This window comes from Stegostoma tigrinum, chromosome 10 (assembly GCF_030684315.1).
Source record: "Stegostoma tigrinum isolate sSteTig4 chromosome 10, sSteTig4.hap1, whole genome shotgun sequence".
Lineage (NCBI taxonomy): Eukaryota > Metazoa > Chordata > Chondrichthyes > Orectolobiformes > Stegostomatidae > Stegostoma > Stegostoma tigrinum.
The window spans coordinates 51,363,866-51,381,466 of NC_081363.1; the positions used below are offsets into that span (position 1 = coordinate 51,363,866).

Consider the following 17,601-nt stretch of genomic DNA (forward strand, 5'->3'; position numbering starts at 1 on the left):
TGATAATTAAAATTTACAACATTTATCATGCCAATGTTCTTGATAGAGCAAATACAATAACAGAGCTGCTAACTAAAATGGCCAGAAGAGCGTGCCTAGTTTTATTTTCTCATCTTTCCTTTTCTCAAGAAACAGGAGTATTGTAAAAGTAGCTGGATTGGTTAAAATAGCAGTTAATGGGCTGCAATAAATGTCTAAATGGCCCTGGTATTCAGAGGGTAAGAGTGGGTTCTGTGGTTTAGACTGCAGTTGTGCTGTGGGACTGTGCAAAAGTCCCCACACAGCTGACTCTGGGGGAATTGCACACGTAGTTGGTTTTTCCAATGAGCAAATTCCCTGAATTCTCTAAAATAATCCATGAAATCAGGTGAATTCTGAAGGATGCTTAGTAGTAATAAAGTTAATTAAAATTCGCCATGACCCTGGGATAGGTATTAAACAGATTCCTGTTTTTTTTTCCCAACCCCCACCCCAACGTGGGCTACCAACTGCTGCAAAAGGGACTAGTTTCCATGTCAATTCTTTCTACTGTTGATTGTGTGGATCCCTGGACAAGATTGTAAAAAGAGGTCCCTATGCAAAAAATGTCTCAGGATAAATGGGTAATTTTTAATCTAATCTGATTCAAAAGTCGTTTCTGACCTTCGGAATATCTGGGCCAATGTTTGAATTGTATTTCAGCATCCCTTTTCTGACTGTTGTGATGTACAAGTTGCAACATTGTGGATCAGATTTTAAAACTGAACTCCTTCATATGCAATTGAATTGTTGCTAAATACACTCCAATAAATGAGCTTCTGCTCTGAATTTTCTTTTCCATTTCTTTTGTTGCTTAGGCACACAGGTACATGTACTGTCATCAGCCTTGCCATTAGAAAGATGGATAGTCTGCTTTAGAAGAAGTCTTATCCCCGATCACTTGGGCATTTCAGAGCAATATAGATCAAGATCTTTGACTCAGCAGGCTCCCATGAACTTAAATTCAGGTGAAAATTGAGTTCTGGAAAAATGAGCATTTCATTGAGGGGAACTGGGGAATTGTGAATACTTTGACATCATGTTGTTGCTACATTGCTTTTATAGTCATTGCTTTTGAGAAGAATGAAATCAGAGGGATCCAAAATCACGGTTGCTTAGTTCTGTTTTTTTATCTCATGACTATAAATTAGGACCTTTGCCTTTGATATAAACATAAAAAAGGGGCAGTTTTCCACTAATTTTGTGACAAGGATGGGACCTAGACTTTTTGCCTAATCAACTCATCCCTTACCTTTCCTCACTTTTTTTTGCTTCCTATTCTGTCAAACTGACATGCTTTTGTCTTTTTCCTTGTGTGTCGAATATGTTGACAAGAAGTGAGACAAATGACAAAATATCTACAAAATTCAATGATAGACATTTTTGTCAGCAAAATAGTGTGGTCACTTTGTGCATTATGATTTGAGCGTTTATTGGCTGGGGAGAAGTTTAAATTATGTGTAGTTCATTACTGGCAGATGCCACGGAATGCAAGCATTAAGCTAATAATGCTTTGTCCAGTATCAAGGATCTTGGAACAAATTTTGAAACCAATTTTTGAACATAAATTGTTATGTCAGTTTTGCAATAAAATTTTTGGTAAGCTTCTAATAGCTAATTTATTAGGAAACTTGCAGTTGCTACAGACATGTCTTGCATGGTCAAAAAACTTTGAAAAGGATCCTAAGATAGGGTCAGGAAAATTTTTTTTATTCTTGAATACTTGCGTGCTCTTTGTGGTTATTGGAGACATTTGGATTCAAGTTAAAGTACATTGTTACTTTAAGATAGTGAAGCTTGTTTATTATTTTTAGTTGGTTACACAAATAGGTTTTGCATGCCTCCAGCAAAGAAGAAATAGTAGCTCAAAATACCACTTGTCATCTTTTGTCATGTTCCTGTTTAATGACAAGCTGTTGCATCGTCTCAGTGTCTCCAAGTGAAGTTGAATTGTCTCTTTTGTGGTGTTGTCACTTCATGGTTTGTGTTTAAACAAAGACAACGGAGATGAGCCTATAATAGCACACCATAAATAACAGGTTTAGGGTTGAGCCAAGAGCAAATATTATACCAAAAATAGTGTAAAATATTTAAGTTGATGAATAGTTATTTTAGCATGCAAGAATGGCTTCTGAAAGAATGACTTGGAAGTAACTTCTATAGCCCTGAAGGAAACCAATATCTAACTTGAGCTGTGGTGGAGTGAAAACATGCTTTGTGGATGTGGAATGTATTTTTGTAAAATATATTATTGGAGAGGGATGAATACAAATATATTTAATTTCTGTCAGGTATTTCTCCAAGTTGTTGCACTTCAGGGCTTGTGAAATATATATAGATCTGTTGTATTGACAGGATGTCAAATACTATATTTTGTCAATTTGATGCAATTTAATACAGTTTTAAATGGAGCCAAAATTTGCTGATTTGGTGCATTCAGTGCAATTTCTTTTTAAACTGGTGACCAAAACTCTTAAGGCCACAAAATTTTGTTCGTAGTATAAATTAAAAGTTTCCTGTTGCCTGTGGGCTACTTTACAAATCTAGTATCAAAATGAAGAAATAATTTCATCAACAGAATGTTTCATACCAATAAAATTTTAAAATAGCTCTCAAATTTTAATACAATTGTCTACTAACAAATTAAGTTCTTTATGAAGGCAGGTTTTTGTTAAAGCATTATGGAGTTTGTGTCTGTTTCACACAGCAGAGTCTGTGTCTTTATCCTTTTTAGGCATGGATAAGACTGAAGCCTTGAACAGAACGAAATATGCCTCTGGCTATCACTTACCCACCCACTTACCCTGGAGGCTGGCACCCTTGACTGTCATCCATGTTACTAAACATGCTTTGTGTTATGGCTATGCTGGGAAGATGCCGATGGACCTCTGTTTAAAAACCAAAGGCTTAATGCTTAGTAGCAGAGATAATGGGAACTGCAGATGCTGGAGATTCCAAGATAATAAAATGTGAGGCTGGATGAACACAGCAGGCCAAGCAGCATCTCAGGAGCACAAAAGCTGACGTTTCGGGCCTAGACCCTTCATCAGAGAGGGGGATGGGGGGAGGGAACTGGAATAAATAGGGAGAGAGGGGGAGGCGGACCGAAGATGGAGAGTAAAGAAGATAGGTGGAGAGAGTGTAGGTGGGGAGGTAGGAAGGGGATAGGTCAGCCCAGGGAAGACGGACAGGTCAAGGAGGTGGGATGAGGTTAGTAGGTAGCTGGGGGTGCGGCTTGGGGTGGGAGGAAGGGATGGGTGAGAGGAAGAACCGGTTAGGGAGGCAGAGACAGGTTGGACTGGTTTTGGGATGCAGTGGGTGGGGGGGAAGAGCTGGGCTGGTTGTGTGGTGCAGTGGGGGGAGGGGATGAACTGGGCTGGTTTAGGGATGCAGTAGGGGAAGGGGAGATTTTGAAACTGGTGAAGTCCACATTGATACCATATGGCTGCAGGGTTCCCAGGCGGAATATGAGTTGCTGTTCCTGCAACCTTCGGGTGGCATCATTGTGGCAGTGCAGGAGGCCCATGATGGACATGTCATCAAGAGAATGGGAGGGGGGAGTGGAAATGGTTTGCGACTGGGAGGTGCAGTTGTTTGTTGCGAACTGAGCGGAGGTGTTCTGCAAAGCGGTCCCCAAGCCTCCGCTTGGTTTCCCCAATGTAGAGGAAGCCGCACCGGGTACAGTGGATGCAGTATACCACATTGGCAGATGTGCAGGTGAACCTCTGCTTGATGTGGAATGTCATCTTGGGGCCTGGGATGGTGGTGAGGGAGGAGGTGTGGGGACAAGTGTAGCATTTCCTGCGGTTGCAGGGGAAGGTGCCGGGTGTGGTGGGGTTGGAGGGCAGTGTGGAGCGAACAAGGGAGTCACGGAGAGAGTGGTCTCTCCGGAAAGCAGACAGGGGAGGGGATGGAAAAATGTCTTGGGTGGTGGGGTCGGATTGTAAATGGCGGCAGTGTCGGAGGATAATGCGTTGTATCCGGAGGTTGGTAGGGTGGTGTGTGAGAACGAGGGGGATCCTCTTGGGGCGGTTGTGGTGGGGGCGGGGTGTGAGGGATGTGTCGCGGGAGACGCGGTCAAGGGCGTTCTCGATCACCGTGGGGGGAAAGTTGCGGTCCTTAAAGAACTTGGACATCTGGGATGTGCGGGAGTGGAATGTCTTATCGTGGGAGCAGATGCGGCGGAGGCGGAGGAATTGGGAATAGGGGATGGAATTTTTGCAGGAGGGTGGGTGGGAGGAGGTGTATTCTAGGTAGCTGTGGGAGTCGGTGGGCTTGAAATGGACATCAGTTACAAGCTGGTTGCCTGAGATGGAGACTGAGAGGTCCAGGAAGGTGAGGGATGTGCTGAAGATGGCCCAGGTGAACTGAAGGTTGGGGTGGAAGGTGTTGGTGAAGTGGATGAACTGTTCGAGCTCCTCTGGGGAGCAAGAGGCGGCGCCGATACAGTCATCAATGTACCGGAGGAAGAGGTGGGGTTTGGGGCCTGTGTAGGTGCGGAAGAGGGACTGTTCCACGTAACCTACAAAGAGGCAGGCATAGCTGGGGCCCATGCTGGTGCCCATGGCCACCCCCTTAGTCTGTAGGAAGTGGGAGAAGCTTAATGCTTAGTACTTCATTACATTGTGCCAAAATTTAAATGAGTTTTGTGAAATATGTTCTGCGAGTAATTTTTTTTTAAGAGGAATAAACTACCAAATCAACAAACTTAGGATGTAAATTAATACCTTGCTTGAATTTCTTTTCCATGCATTGACTTACAGCACTTCCTCTGTGCCCAGGGAGTTCTGTATTTGTATTCAAATTCCATTAGTACTTAAATCATCAGACCCTTGGGTCCAGTGTTCCTACTGGGCAGTGCAATGTACCGAAATTCGCCATACAAATCAATGACAAAATCCTGTGTGCAATGCATACAAACCTTTAGAAACAGCATCAATTTCTATGCTGCCTTTAATGAAATAAAACATCCCCAAAGTACTTGAACTATTATCAGACAGATTTGACACCTGATATACACAAGGAGATACTAGAACAAATGATCAAAAGCCTGGACTCGGTTCAGCTTTAGGATATATCTTGGAGGAAAGACTGCTGGGGGTGGGGGGAAAAAATGTTTCAGGAGGGAAACCATAGTTTATAGTTATAAGGCTGGTAAAGACCAGTTTTAAAATTATCATTCATTAGTGGACTGGGGGAAGCCAATGAAAGTCAGCAAACACGGGCAATTAAAATCAAGATGCTTTTTGTGGGTGTTTTGTTTATGGAGAGCACAGACTATTGGAATCAAATCTAGAGGCAATAAATGTACAGATTAATGAATGAGCTGCAACTGGGTGAAGTCAGACAATAATATGGAGATGTATATATAGACAGTTTTTGTAATAAAGCAGGTACGTGGTTGGAAGCATTTCCCTGCTTAAAACTGACTGCAGAGGTACTCAATACAAGCATGGAGTCTTTTTTTGTGAGCAGAGATTTTTGCAGGGCCTTGAATAAATGGCTTTTATATTCCTAATGTTCAATTCAGGATTTTAGTTCAGCAATCTGACCATTTAGACATGATGGAAGTGTCAAGACAGGTGGGACTGACATTTGGTGCATGTGGAACCTGAGGTGTTTTGGATGATTGTCATTTGAGAAGCGGTATGTAGACCATTAAGGTCTTTAACAAAAATCATCATTTTGTCTGTTTTTGTTTATTCTAATCAATGTGCCCAGAAATGATCTTGCACATTTCTGGAGCAAGTGTGCCTTGAACCTGGAGTGGAAACACTACCACAGCTACCAAAGTTCTATTTGTAAAACACCCAGAATATAATGAAACCTCTGAAGGTGCTTCACAAGAGCATTCTAAAACAAAGTGACACTTAAGCTGCATTTGCAAATATTAGGTCAGATGTCTAAAAGCTTATTCCAAGGATTTAAGGAATATCTTGAGGTCAAGGCAGATGAAGGAATGCCTGCATGTAGTGGAGTAATTAAAAGTGGGTGATGCACAGGGTGCCAGAAATTGACGAGGTATGCAAACAAAACAGTTTGTGTACTTGAAAGTGTACTTCAAAAAGTACGGAGAGGTTTGAAAACAGAGATTTTAATATCAAGATGTTGCTTCTTCAGGAACAAATTTAGGTCAGAGTGCAAGGGTGATGAGGAGCAGGAATTGCTGAGACTTGAAGTGTCACTTGAGTTTTCAATCACCCACACTATGGAGGGTAGAATGTTAGAAGTGGTAGGAGCGCTTTGTACTTTGGAATAGTTGAGTCCAGAGGTAATAAAGGCATGAGTGTTGGTTTCAGCAGCAGATGAGCAGAGATGGGAATAAAGTCAGGTGATGTTACAAAAGTAGAAATAAGAGATTTTAGTGATGGTATGAATAGAGTTGCAAGTTTATCTCAGTGAAATATGACAAAGACTCTGTAAGACTGCCATCACTGCCAACCCATTTTCAACTATTCACAATAGTTTCAACTGTCGAAAGGCAACAATGTGTTTGAGGACTTGGCAGAGGATGGGGAAGTTTTGAAGGTGGTAGTTTAGAAGGATGATGGCATCATGATTAACTTTTGAGTAGAGGAGTGATGACACACTTTTAAAAAAGAAGGAACATATCCAAAAAGAGACAATATTGGATAGTGGAGGATTAACGGTATACCTGGGTGATGGCTTTACAGGGGATGTGAAGTGGATGAACTTAGAGGACATAAGGATTTGGGAGTGAAACTTAATGAAAGTTACTTTGTACATGCTAAGACAGCAGGGTGTATAAAAGGAAGATTTTGGTCAGGCATCCTTATGGAAGGGAGGCAGAAGCAGCTAATGGAGTCTTCTTGATCTTGGCAACAAAGGAGAACATGAGCCCCCCCTTTATTATTACTGGAAGTCAAGCTGAAGCTTGTAAGTGAAGTGAAGGGTTTAAGAAGGCAGTTTGGAATAGAGACAAGAAGCTAAGGTTTTTTTTTCTGTCAAAGGTGATCCTGGAATGTTTAATGTTAACAGATATGAGCAGGATATGGTAGTTTAGCTGGACAGCTTAAAACACTATATAGGTTGATGGTTAAACAGTTAGCTGCCATACCCTTTCAAATCTTTGTTACTTTGACTAGAGAGGAGTTTGTACCAGGGTAGAAGCCAGGAGTGGGGAAAATATAGTTTTACTAGGGAATAGGATGTCAAAATTGGGACAATCTTAATTGTGGTACAGTAATTCCACAAATTTTAGCATGGATGTAGGAAGGGACGCAGCTGCAAGTGATTTCCTGAATGTGACTGAATAGATGAGAATGGAACCAGGCATATGTAGTTTCACCCAGTTGTTGTCAGATGGATTAGAGAACGTTGCTGTGATAAGCAGTGCTGAAGACTGAAGCAAGGTGAAGAAAGTTAATTTATCATAGTCACTAATGTAGATTTTTTGAAAAATATCTTTTGTTACTGTGGCAGGGTTGGAAACTTGATTAGAGGAACTGTGTTCTGGGTTGGCAGAGATTCATTCAGAAGATGGCAATATGATGGAATGGGTAACTGAAACCCTTAAATTATAACACAGTATACAGAAACCTGGAAAAATAGGAATATGAATAAGCTGTTTGACTATTTGAACCTGCTCCACTGTTGACTATAATTATGGGTGATCATCAATTCCTAATCTTTTCCTGCACTTCTCCCTGCCTTATCTAAATCCTGTGCACCTTTTTAAGCCCTAGGTGCTATATCCAACTCCTTAATCAGCAGGCCAGGCAGCATCCGAGGAGCCAGAAGGCTGACGTTTCGGGCCTTGACCCTTCAGAAACGTCAGCCTTCCTGCCCCCCTGATGCTGCTTGGCCTGCTGTGTTCATCCAGTTCTGCACCTTGTTATCTCGGATTCTCCAGCATCTGCAGTTCCTCCTTGAAATCATACAATGTTTTTTTGCCTTGATAACAAAAGTGTGTAGCTGGATGAACACAGCAGGCCAAGCAGCATCTCAGGAGCACAAAAGCCGATGTTTCGGGCCAGCTGCTTGGCCTGCTGTGTTCATCCAGCTACACACTTTGTTATCTTGGATTCTCCAGCATCTGCAGTTGCCATTATCTCTGATCACAATGTTTTTGCCCTGACTGTTTTCTGTGGTAGTCAGTTCTAAAGGCTTCCTGATCTGTGATTGATGAAATTTTTCCTCATCTCAGTCCTAAATGGTTTACTCTGTATCCTTAGACTGTGATCCCTGGTTCTGGACTCTGCTATCATAGGCAACATCCTTCATGCATCTACCCTGTCTACTAACATTAGAATTTTGTAGGTTTTTGAGGTTTTCTGCCTCCGCCACATTCTTTTCAACTCCTTTTAATATAATCCTAACCATTTTAAGCACTCCTGATACGATCGTTGCGTTATCCCAGGAATCGGTGTGATGAAGCTTTGCTGCAGTCCACCTAAAGCAAGAACATCCTTCCTCCGATTCGGAGATCAAAGCTGCACACGATATTCCAGGTGTGGTCTCACTGAAACCCTGTATAATTAGAGCAAGATGCCCCTGCTCCTGTATCTATTCTCTTAAAAATCTTAAGCAACATTTTATGCTTGCTTCAAACATTACATTTCAAATGGTGCACTTCTGTAGAAGTGCTGGCTTATTCGCATATCATGTTGGGGGCTTTGCTAATCATAAAATTTTAAGTCATACTTTAATTTGGATAAGTCAGTTACATATATCTGGAACAAATGAGAAATGTCAGGTACTGCTTGATCTGAGTATTTGCAGCTTTTCTATTGTCATACATACTTGAACTTTTACTAGAGGGGATCCTGTCAAAGGTGGCGTTGTTTTAGTAAAAAGTAAAAATGCTCAGGCAAATCCTAAAGTTTAACTTGTCTGTGGACTAAATGTAAACTGTAATTGACCTTCTATGTGGACCTTGTTTGTCTGTCCCTACCATGTACATTTTATACTGTTTTGGAACAAACAATATTTAAATTAACTAATCAAGTTGAGCAACATTTGTAACATTGAAAAATATTCAAAGTTCTTGTAAACAAAGGACAGTGCTGCATTATTTGTTTCAAGATGAAACTTGATGTGAAACTAATTGTATTGCAAAACAGGTAATCCTGTGTGAGGCGGAGTTGTTTCTTTGTTAAAATAAAGCTGCACAAAACCGACTCAAAAATACATGGACATTCTGCTTAAAGTGGAAGATGCTAGTATCTTAGAATCCTGAGAGGCAATAGAATGCTATTGCCACTTAACACCTGATTTTCCAACAAACTACAATAGCAGTAACTCTAGTGGTATTTTGTTAAAATTTAATTTCAGTTACTAAATTCAGAAACCAGTTTTCCTAAAAATTGTGTCTCAAAGTTAGTTCCTCTGTATATGTAGTTGAAATGTATCCTACCTTGACTCGGTCTTCTCTCCCCAGTCCAATCCCTGCCCACGTACGCCTGTGATTCCTCTGATGCCTTATGCTGGTTTCAAAACTTCCAGGATCCAGGTTCCAGCCACTGCCTCTTTGCCCATGAATGTGCAATCCCTTTACACGTCCATTCCCCACCACTTGGGGCTCTCTGCTTCTTCCTGGAGCGAAGACCTGAACTATCCCCACCCATCTCCACCACCACCCTCCACCGCTTAGCCAAGCCTGTCCTCACCCTCAACTTCTCTTTCAACTCTCTCACCACCTTCAGGTAAGAGGGGTGGCCATGGGTACCTGCATGGGCCCCTGGTTCTAACTGTCTCTTTGTGGGGTATGTGGAACGTTCCTTGTTCTAGTTCTATTTCAGACCCCAACCACAACCCTCTGGCCAATATATTGATGATATCGTCAATGCTGGCTCTCGCTCTTATGTCTGGAATTGGAAAAGTTCATTTCATTTTTTTCGCTTCCAACTTCCACCCTGCTGTTGCTTTCACCTGGTCTATTTCTGACTCTTTCCTGCCCTTTCTTGACATTTTCTGTTGAGGATTTTTTTGTATCATTGAATCCCTACAGTGTGGAAACGGGCCCTTTGACCCAACAAGTCCACAGTGACCCCCCCCCCCCCCCCGCCGCCAACCAAGAGCATTCCACCCAGACCATCCACCTATAACCTACCTAATCTACACATCCCTGAGCACTGTGACAATGCTAAATTGCACAACCTACCCAGCCTGCACATCTTTGGACAGGGGGAGGAAACCGGAGCACCTGTAGGAAATCCACGTAGACACTGGGAGAGCCTGCAAACAGACAGTTGCCCAAGGGTGGAATCGAACCTAGGTTCCTGGCACTGGGAGCCAGCATGCTACCTATTTCTGGAGATAGACTTGCCACTAATATCCAATATAAACCTACAGACTCTCTCACAGCTACCTGGACTATACATCCTCGCACCCTGCTTCCTGTCAGGACTCCATCCCATTCTCTCAGTTCCTTTGCCTCCATCATATATGTTTGTTTGAGGCTAACTTTGACAAGAGAACCCCTCCCCGAAATGTCCACCACCTTCCTCAACAGAGGATTCCCTAACACCATTGTTGACAGGGTCCTCAAACAGGTCCGACCCATCTCCCACATTTTTGCCCTCACCCCCCCCTCCCCCCGCCCTCGCTTCCTTCCCACAACAGTGATAGGATTCTCCTTGCCCTTGCATTCCATCCCAGCAGTATCCACAGCCAGAAGATCATCAGAAGCTATTTCTGCCACCTCCAGTGAGATGCCACCACCAGTAAAATATTTCGCTGTCCTCCCTTGTCTGCCTTTTGCAGGGACCATTATGTCCAAGACACCCTGGTCCGCACCTTCCCTTGTAACCACCAAAGGTGCAACACCTGCCCGTTTACCTCCTCCCTCCCTGGTATCCAGGGGCCCAAATGTACCTTCCAGCTGAAGCAACACCTCACCTGCACTTCGGGAATCTAGTCTATAGCATTTATTGCTCACAATGGGGTCTTCTCTACATTGGGGGATACTAAGCATAGCCCGGGTGACCGCTTCACAGAACGTCTAGTTTTCTGCTCACAAAAAAGACCTCCAGCTAACTGTTGCCTGCCATGTTAACACACCACCCTGTTTCTGTCTGTCTGTCTCTCCCTATTTTCTGCATGTAAGTCGATGTTTTCCCAGCTATCACTTTTGAGGAAGGGTCACTCGACCCGAAACATTAACTCTGATTTTTTTTTTTCCCCCTCACAAGTTACCAGGCCTGCTGAGCTTTTACAGCAACTTTTTGTTTTTGTTCCTGGTTACAGCATCTGCAGTTCTTTTGTGTTTTTGTTGTGTTGGGATGTATCAAATATAATTTCTGTTTAGAATTTTTGGTTGACTTTAAGTTGACATGAAATTGAACATTTATTTCACATCAGCCAGTCCTATTCCAGTTTGTCATGGCTCCACTTAGTGACATAATTGCATGTTAAACTGCAATCATTTTAATAATGCTCTAATTTCACATAGCCATGAATAGTTTGTGGTTGAGTCCTACATTTTTGTGTACTGTATTCTGCTGTAATTTTTTGTTTGCTGTGGGCTTGCATAGTATTTGGGGTGTTTCTTTTTTTCAGTGTTTTGAGAGACAAATTGGATCTACTATTGGTAATTTAAAAAAAGTTTTAGATTTCCTATTTCCTTCCAAAGTCCAATATGTTTTTAACTTCTCAGGAATTTACTTTTATTGCCCTGGAAAACGCTTAATCAACATTTGTGCCAACAGAATATGTGAATCTTAAATGCTTTTTGAGTTTCATGGATGTAAATATTTTATCTCAAATATGGAGCAATAAATTGAGAAGGGTTGAACGAGGCACAGCATTTGGATTAGGATGTGGATTGTGTTGTTTTGGTATTTTGCAAGGATGTAATTAACCTAGCTTACTATGGCAAATTTTAGTGATTTGAATTTAAAACCAAATGTTCATGTGAAACAACTTTAAGAGTAAGAGTAGGCCAGTTGGGCCCATTCAGTGATCTGATCATGGCATTGACCTCACTTTCCTGCCGGTCCCCATAAACCCTAGACTTGCAGATCAAAATGAGGTTGAATGGTTACCTACAGTGGTCAACTGTATGTATGATGAAGCAACATATCGCCAAGCTATAGTAATTACTTGGCCAATGGGGCAGAACCAAAACTCACAGCCAAACATCTACCATTATTGCTGTCCATCATTTAAGAACAACCCTGATGTAACTGGCATCCAACACTTTTCTCCCTCCACAAGATAAATGCTTCAGCATTTGTGCAAATTTCCAGCCTATCATTTTGCAACATTTTGAAGATATTTATACTGCTGAACTTCTGTAATTTGGGAACATGTAATGAAATACAATACAGTGGAACTGTTTTTGGTGGAAAGCTGACTGTTACTGCTGTTGATTATCCCACTTTAAATTATCAATATTAGGACAAAGCATCGCAAATCAATTTGCACATCTTGTTTTACTATTTCCTCCATTGTAACATAAATTAAATCACATGGGGAGGCTGTATTAACTTTATTTCTTTTGCATGTTGTCATTCCTGTACCACTGGTATAGTGATACACAATTGTGAACTCAATTCTTGACCTAATCCTATCTGTTTGTTTTGCACAAGAGACCCATGTATCTACAATAAGAAACTGAAGGATCCCTGGCAATTACTGGTTTACCCCATCATCTGTGAATTACAAGTTTCTTGAATTTTAAACAATGTGAAGCTGCCAATTTTACAAAAGAACTTGAATTTTAGAATTTGTAATAAATATAAAATGTCCAAATACTGAACATATAATTTAATGTTTCAAATAACAGTAGAGCCTAAGTTTTTAGAAATTGTTGAAAGGAATTGGATTAATGTTTAAGGGTGTTAGGAGCACAGTTCATGTTAATGCCTCCTGCAGGTTTTCAAGGAACCAACAGTCCGATCAAACCTGATTACATTTCTTAATGTTAACGGCATAGTACATGCCTACTCGTTCTCTAATGCAGAAAATTAGAATAGAATCTTGATTTTTATTCTTTGTTTTAAAGTGCATTATTCTTTAAACAGAGCTTGCAGAATAAAACCTATTAAAATTTCCACTTGTTTTGAAACAAAGTCATGTTTACTGCGTGCTGATTGTTTGTCTTTAAAAGTTAACCTTAAAGTTAAAAATACATTTTAAGTTATTTACTTTACAGTTCAAGAGATTTGTGCATTTTGACTGCACCCACATGGAATGTTCTGTTGTAAAGCAATAATGTTGCACTAAAGCTAAATTGTTTGGTAGCTACAAGTTGCCAACATTTCTGATCGAGTGTTCAGGTTTGGAGCATGATCTGGATAAATGTGAATGTCTATATTCTTCGTGCTAAAATGAACCAAGCAGTATACAATTTAAATAGAACTTTAGTTGGGGGTGGAGGAAGTGTGGTGGTATCTGGATGTCCTGGTACATGAATTGCAGAAAACGAGTATGTAGATACAGAAAGTGATTAGGAATGATGGAATGTTGTTTTATGCCTGGGGAATGGAATAAAAAACATAGGAAATTTTACTGCAGAGGGGAACAGGGTGTTTGCAAGGCCTTATCTGAAGCACTGTGTGTAGTTTTGGTCCCCTTACGTGGGGGAGAGAAAATGCTGCTTTAGAAACAGTTTGGAACAGGCTAATTCAACTTTATTTCTGGGGTGATGAGCTTATCTCATGAAGAAAGGCTGAACAGATTCAGCCTATGCCAGTTGCAATGTAGAATCAGGGATTTTTTTGAAATGCAACATCTAGAAGGGACCGAAATGAGGTGAATGAAAAAGGATGTTCCCTCCTGTTTTGGGGAGACTAAAACTAGCAAGTCTAATTTAAGATATTTCCCTTTTCAGGACAGAGCGTGAGAACTTTTTTAAAGAAGGTGGTATGTGTAGAACTGGAAGGTAATGGAGGCTGGGCCTTTTTATTTAAGGTTAGATTCAGTGGCCTTGTGTGAAAGGCAAACTTCCACAAAAGATTCAATATAGTTTTAGGTAATTGAGTTGTAGTAATTATAACTTAGCCTCCTGAAAATTTGGAAATGAAATTACTGTCTAACATATTGACCTAGCTGATACAGTGCAGTGGTTAGTAGATATTATTGATGTCAAGTTTTTGACCATTCAGAGAACTTATTTCTATCTGATTACTAGGCTCATTTGTGAACTGTTATTCCAAATGTACATGAAAACTTGAGTATATTTGCATTTATCTAAATAAAATGTTTTGTCATGCTGTAAGCTGTGCTTGCAGATAGAAGCAGACTGAGCTAATACAGTATACAAAAATTGCAGTATTAAATTGAAAAACTTGGCAGCTAAATATGCTGCTTGATATGTTGAAGTTATGACTCTGCTGGCACTATTTTTAATTGGTATAATTGATCCTGTAGACAATCCTTGACTACCTTATGAAAAATAATTGCATTACTCAAGTCCAACCATTTGAAATTTTAGTCCTCCGAAAGGTGGTTTTTTTTAAAGGCACTGGTAGTTTTTCTTAAATGAAATGTATAAATAAAATGTTGATAATTTTCTCCTGCCAGCATTAACTTGAGTCAATCATGTTGAATAGTCAAAACAGTGCATGTGAATTCTGACTTAACTCTTTCTGTACTAATGTAATTATCTCTCTTCAGTTCTTCAGGCACCATTAGCTGTGATAAGTAAATAAGGAAATATGAACATGGCCCCTCGAAAAAGAAGTAGTCGGGGTCTTTCCTTCATATTCTGCTGCTTTCGAGGAAGTGACCACCCAGAGATCACGTACAGACTAAGAAATGATAGCAATTTTGCATTGCAGACAATGGAGCCGGCATTGCCCATGCCTCCAACTGAAGAACTGGATATCATGTTCACTGAACTGGTGGTATGTACATGGTCTTCATAACTGATATTTAACAGGAATCTTTGTTTCAAGACACACATCAATGTGACTTTTACCAACCTTTGGAAACTGACATTTGTGAAAACCTGTTGCAAAAGAATAAAGATTTGCATAATTGAGGAATAATTGTTTGACTAGATGTCAGTAATGCATGTACTTGCATCGTCCTCTTGTAACAATGAATTTGCTTTGCCAAATTAGTAATCGTACCTGAGATGTTAAAACAAAATGTAGCTTCTTGACCGAGAGAAGTAAAATTTGGGGTTTTTAACTACACCTTCGTCCTTTTTTTATTGGGTAAGACCTCTCAACAAGGCACCTTAACTCCTGTACTTGGGATGGGACGTGATGAGAATTGGTAAAGACTAAAAGTAAGAAATAGAGGGAAGAGGAGAGCTGATCATCTTGTATATCCGTCACGTGCTAAATTTATACAAACTACTGCTATTTTGTATGAAATGCATTTTGTTCTGTTTGCACATTTGTATATCAGGTAATGCTAGCATCTACCTATTTATTAATTTTTATTGCGTTCATTCCTCCTCCCTCCTCCCTCCTCCCTCCTCCCTCCTCCCTCCTCCCTCCTCCCTCCTCCCTCCTCCATCCTCATCCTCATCCTCATCCTCATCCTCATCCTCATCCTCATCCTCATCCTCATCCTCATCCTCATCCTCATCCTCATCCCTCCTCCCTCATCCTCCTCCCTCCTCTCTTCTCCTCATCCTCCTCCCTCCTCTCTTCTCCTCATTCTCCTCATCCTCCTCCTCTCTTCTCCTCATCCTCCTCCTCCTCCTCCTCCTCTCTTCTCATCCTGAAGCAGCAGACCCTGCCCCAGGTGGAGCGGTGGGTCTGTGGACTCTGCATGGTTATTCCACCGCTTGTGCCTGGCCTCTACTTGCTCCACTTGGCATTGCTCAAAATAGTTAGTGTCTCTGGGGATGCTGCTTCATTTTCTGTATTCTAGGGAAATTGATTTCCATATGTTGGGCATGCTGCATTTGTTTAAAGAAGCTTTCAGAGTGACCCTGTAGCATTTTCTCTGCCCTCCTAGCTCCTTACCACTGCAGACCTCTGAGTATAGCGCTTTTATAGAGAGTGACCACAGGCCCGACAACAGTGTGGCCCATCAATTGCAGCTGGTCATGTGTGAGCAGTGCCTTTTATATTGGTGATATTGGCCAGAGAGAGGACGCGCACTTGTGCCTATCCTGCCAACAGATTTACAGGATTTTATGAAAGTAACATTAGTGACTCCAAGGATTTAATGTACATGGTCCATATTTCTGATGCGTACAGGGCGGTGGGTACAATGGCTACTCTGTAGGCAATTGATGTGGACAAAGTCAGCAATCACACAACACCAGGTTATAGCCCGACAGGTTTATTTGAAAACACAAGCTTTGGGAGCCTTGGTCCTCCTTCAGGTGTTAGTGAGAGGCGCAGTATCAGACACAGAAATTATAAGTAAAAGATCAAAGGGTCTCACAACTGATGAGGATGTATTAAACAAACCGAAGATGCTATTAATATGTACATATTAAAAAATAAAACCTTCTGACTGATTAAAGATATACCAACATCTTAGGTTTGTTTAGTACAACCTCATCAGTTGTGTGATTCTTTGATCTTTTACTTATAAATTTGATGTTTAACACTACCACTGTCACTCACTAACACCTGAAGGAGGACTGAAGCTCAAACTTGTTTTCAAACAAACCTATTGGACTTGGTCTGATGCCATGTGATTTCTGACTGACTGTAGGCTATGAGCATGGTCCTTTTAAAGTCTGAGTTGCGTTGTGTGGCAGGAATGAGCTGTGGGTGAACAGGTTTTGTTTTCTGAATGCTTAGTCTGAGGCCCATTGTCTCATATGCCTGCGTGAATACATTGCTGATTTGTAGCTTGGCTTCTGGGTCTGTGCACGCAGGCGCTGTCTTTATACAGCACCTTGCAGACAGAAATTGGAAGTTGTCTTGGCTCTGGCCTAGAGCCATTAAAGATTGAATAGTTGGCTGCTCATCTTTTAAGTTAACTCAGTTCCAGCTAGGAGCCGAATAGAGATGATGTGGTGTGTTGCAGTGAGGAAGATGTTGTGATGACTCCAGTTTACAAACGTAGTGAGTCTATGGTGGATCCGTTGGTGAGGATCGTATCTTTGTATGTCATCCTGATACAGGCAGAGATTGACAGATTTCTGCAGGCAACCAAATCTTAGGGTATTCCACGATCCTTCACATTTGACAGAGATGAAGGCATTTGAGATTGGAGGTGGCCGCAGACAGAGGTCGGCACCTTTCCCTTCACTTATAGGATGTGTTGTGCACTGGTAATCATGTCCCTTGTACCTCCTTGATAAGCAGAAGCTGCTTTGAGATGTTGGGGAGGAGCTGTTGAGCCTCTGAAAGGAAGTAGGTTAAGGAAACTTCTCCTGTTCTTTCCTGTGGCAGGCTGTGGGGAAATCCCTTTGAAATTTCCGCAGTTGGACCTGTCTCCTTTGTTGAAGATGGTCACAAATACGGTATCTGAGATCTACCAGCATGCTGTATTACCTCCCAGACAAGGATGATGAGGTTGTGGATTTGTCCAATTGTTTTTTTTTAAAGCTGTCAGCTGACTTTTTTGACTTTGCAGGCGGTTGGCAGTGCCCTGAGATGGCAACAGGTACTGTTTGCAGGATGGTGCCGGGAACACTTGCATCAAACCTGCATCTTGTTTGAGGAGGTCCTCTAAGTCTCCTCTCCTGTGGATGTTGAC

The 17,601-nt window shown here is 41.4% G+C and overlaps 1 protein-coding gene across 1 annotated transcript in view; it reads left to right on the plus strand.

Annotated features, from left to right (window-relative positions):
• daam1a (dishevelled associated activator of morphogenesis 1a) overlaps positions 1 to 17,601 on the plus strand; it is a 203,855-nt gene that overhangs the window by 62,216 nt on the left and 124,038 nt on the right. Inside the window, exon 3 of the mRNA XM_048537719.1 lies at positions 14,599 to 14,828. Within this exon, the coding sequence (XP_048393676.1) occupies positions 14,640 to 14,828 (189 nt within the window). The 5' untranslated portion in view covers positions 14,599 to 14,639. The remainder of the gene's footprint in view (positions 1 to 14,598; positions 14,829 to 17,601) is intronic.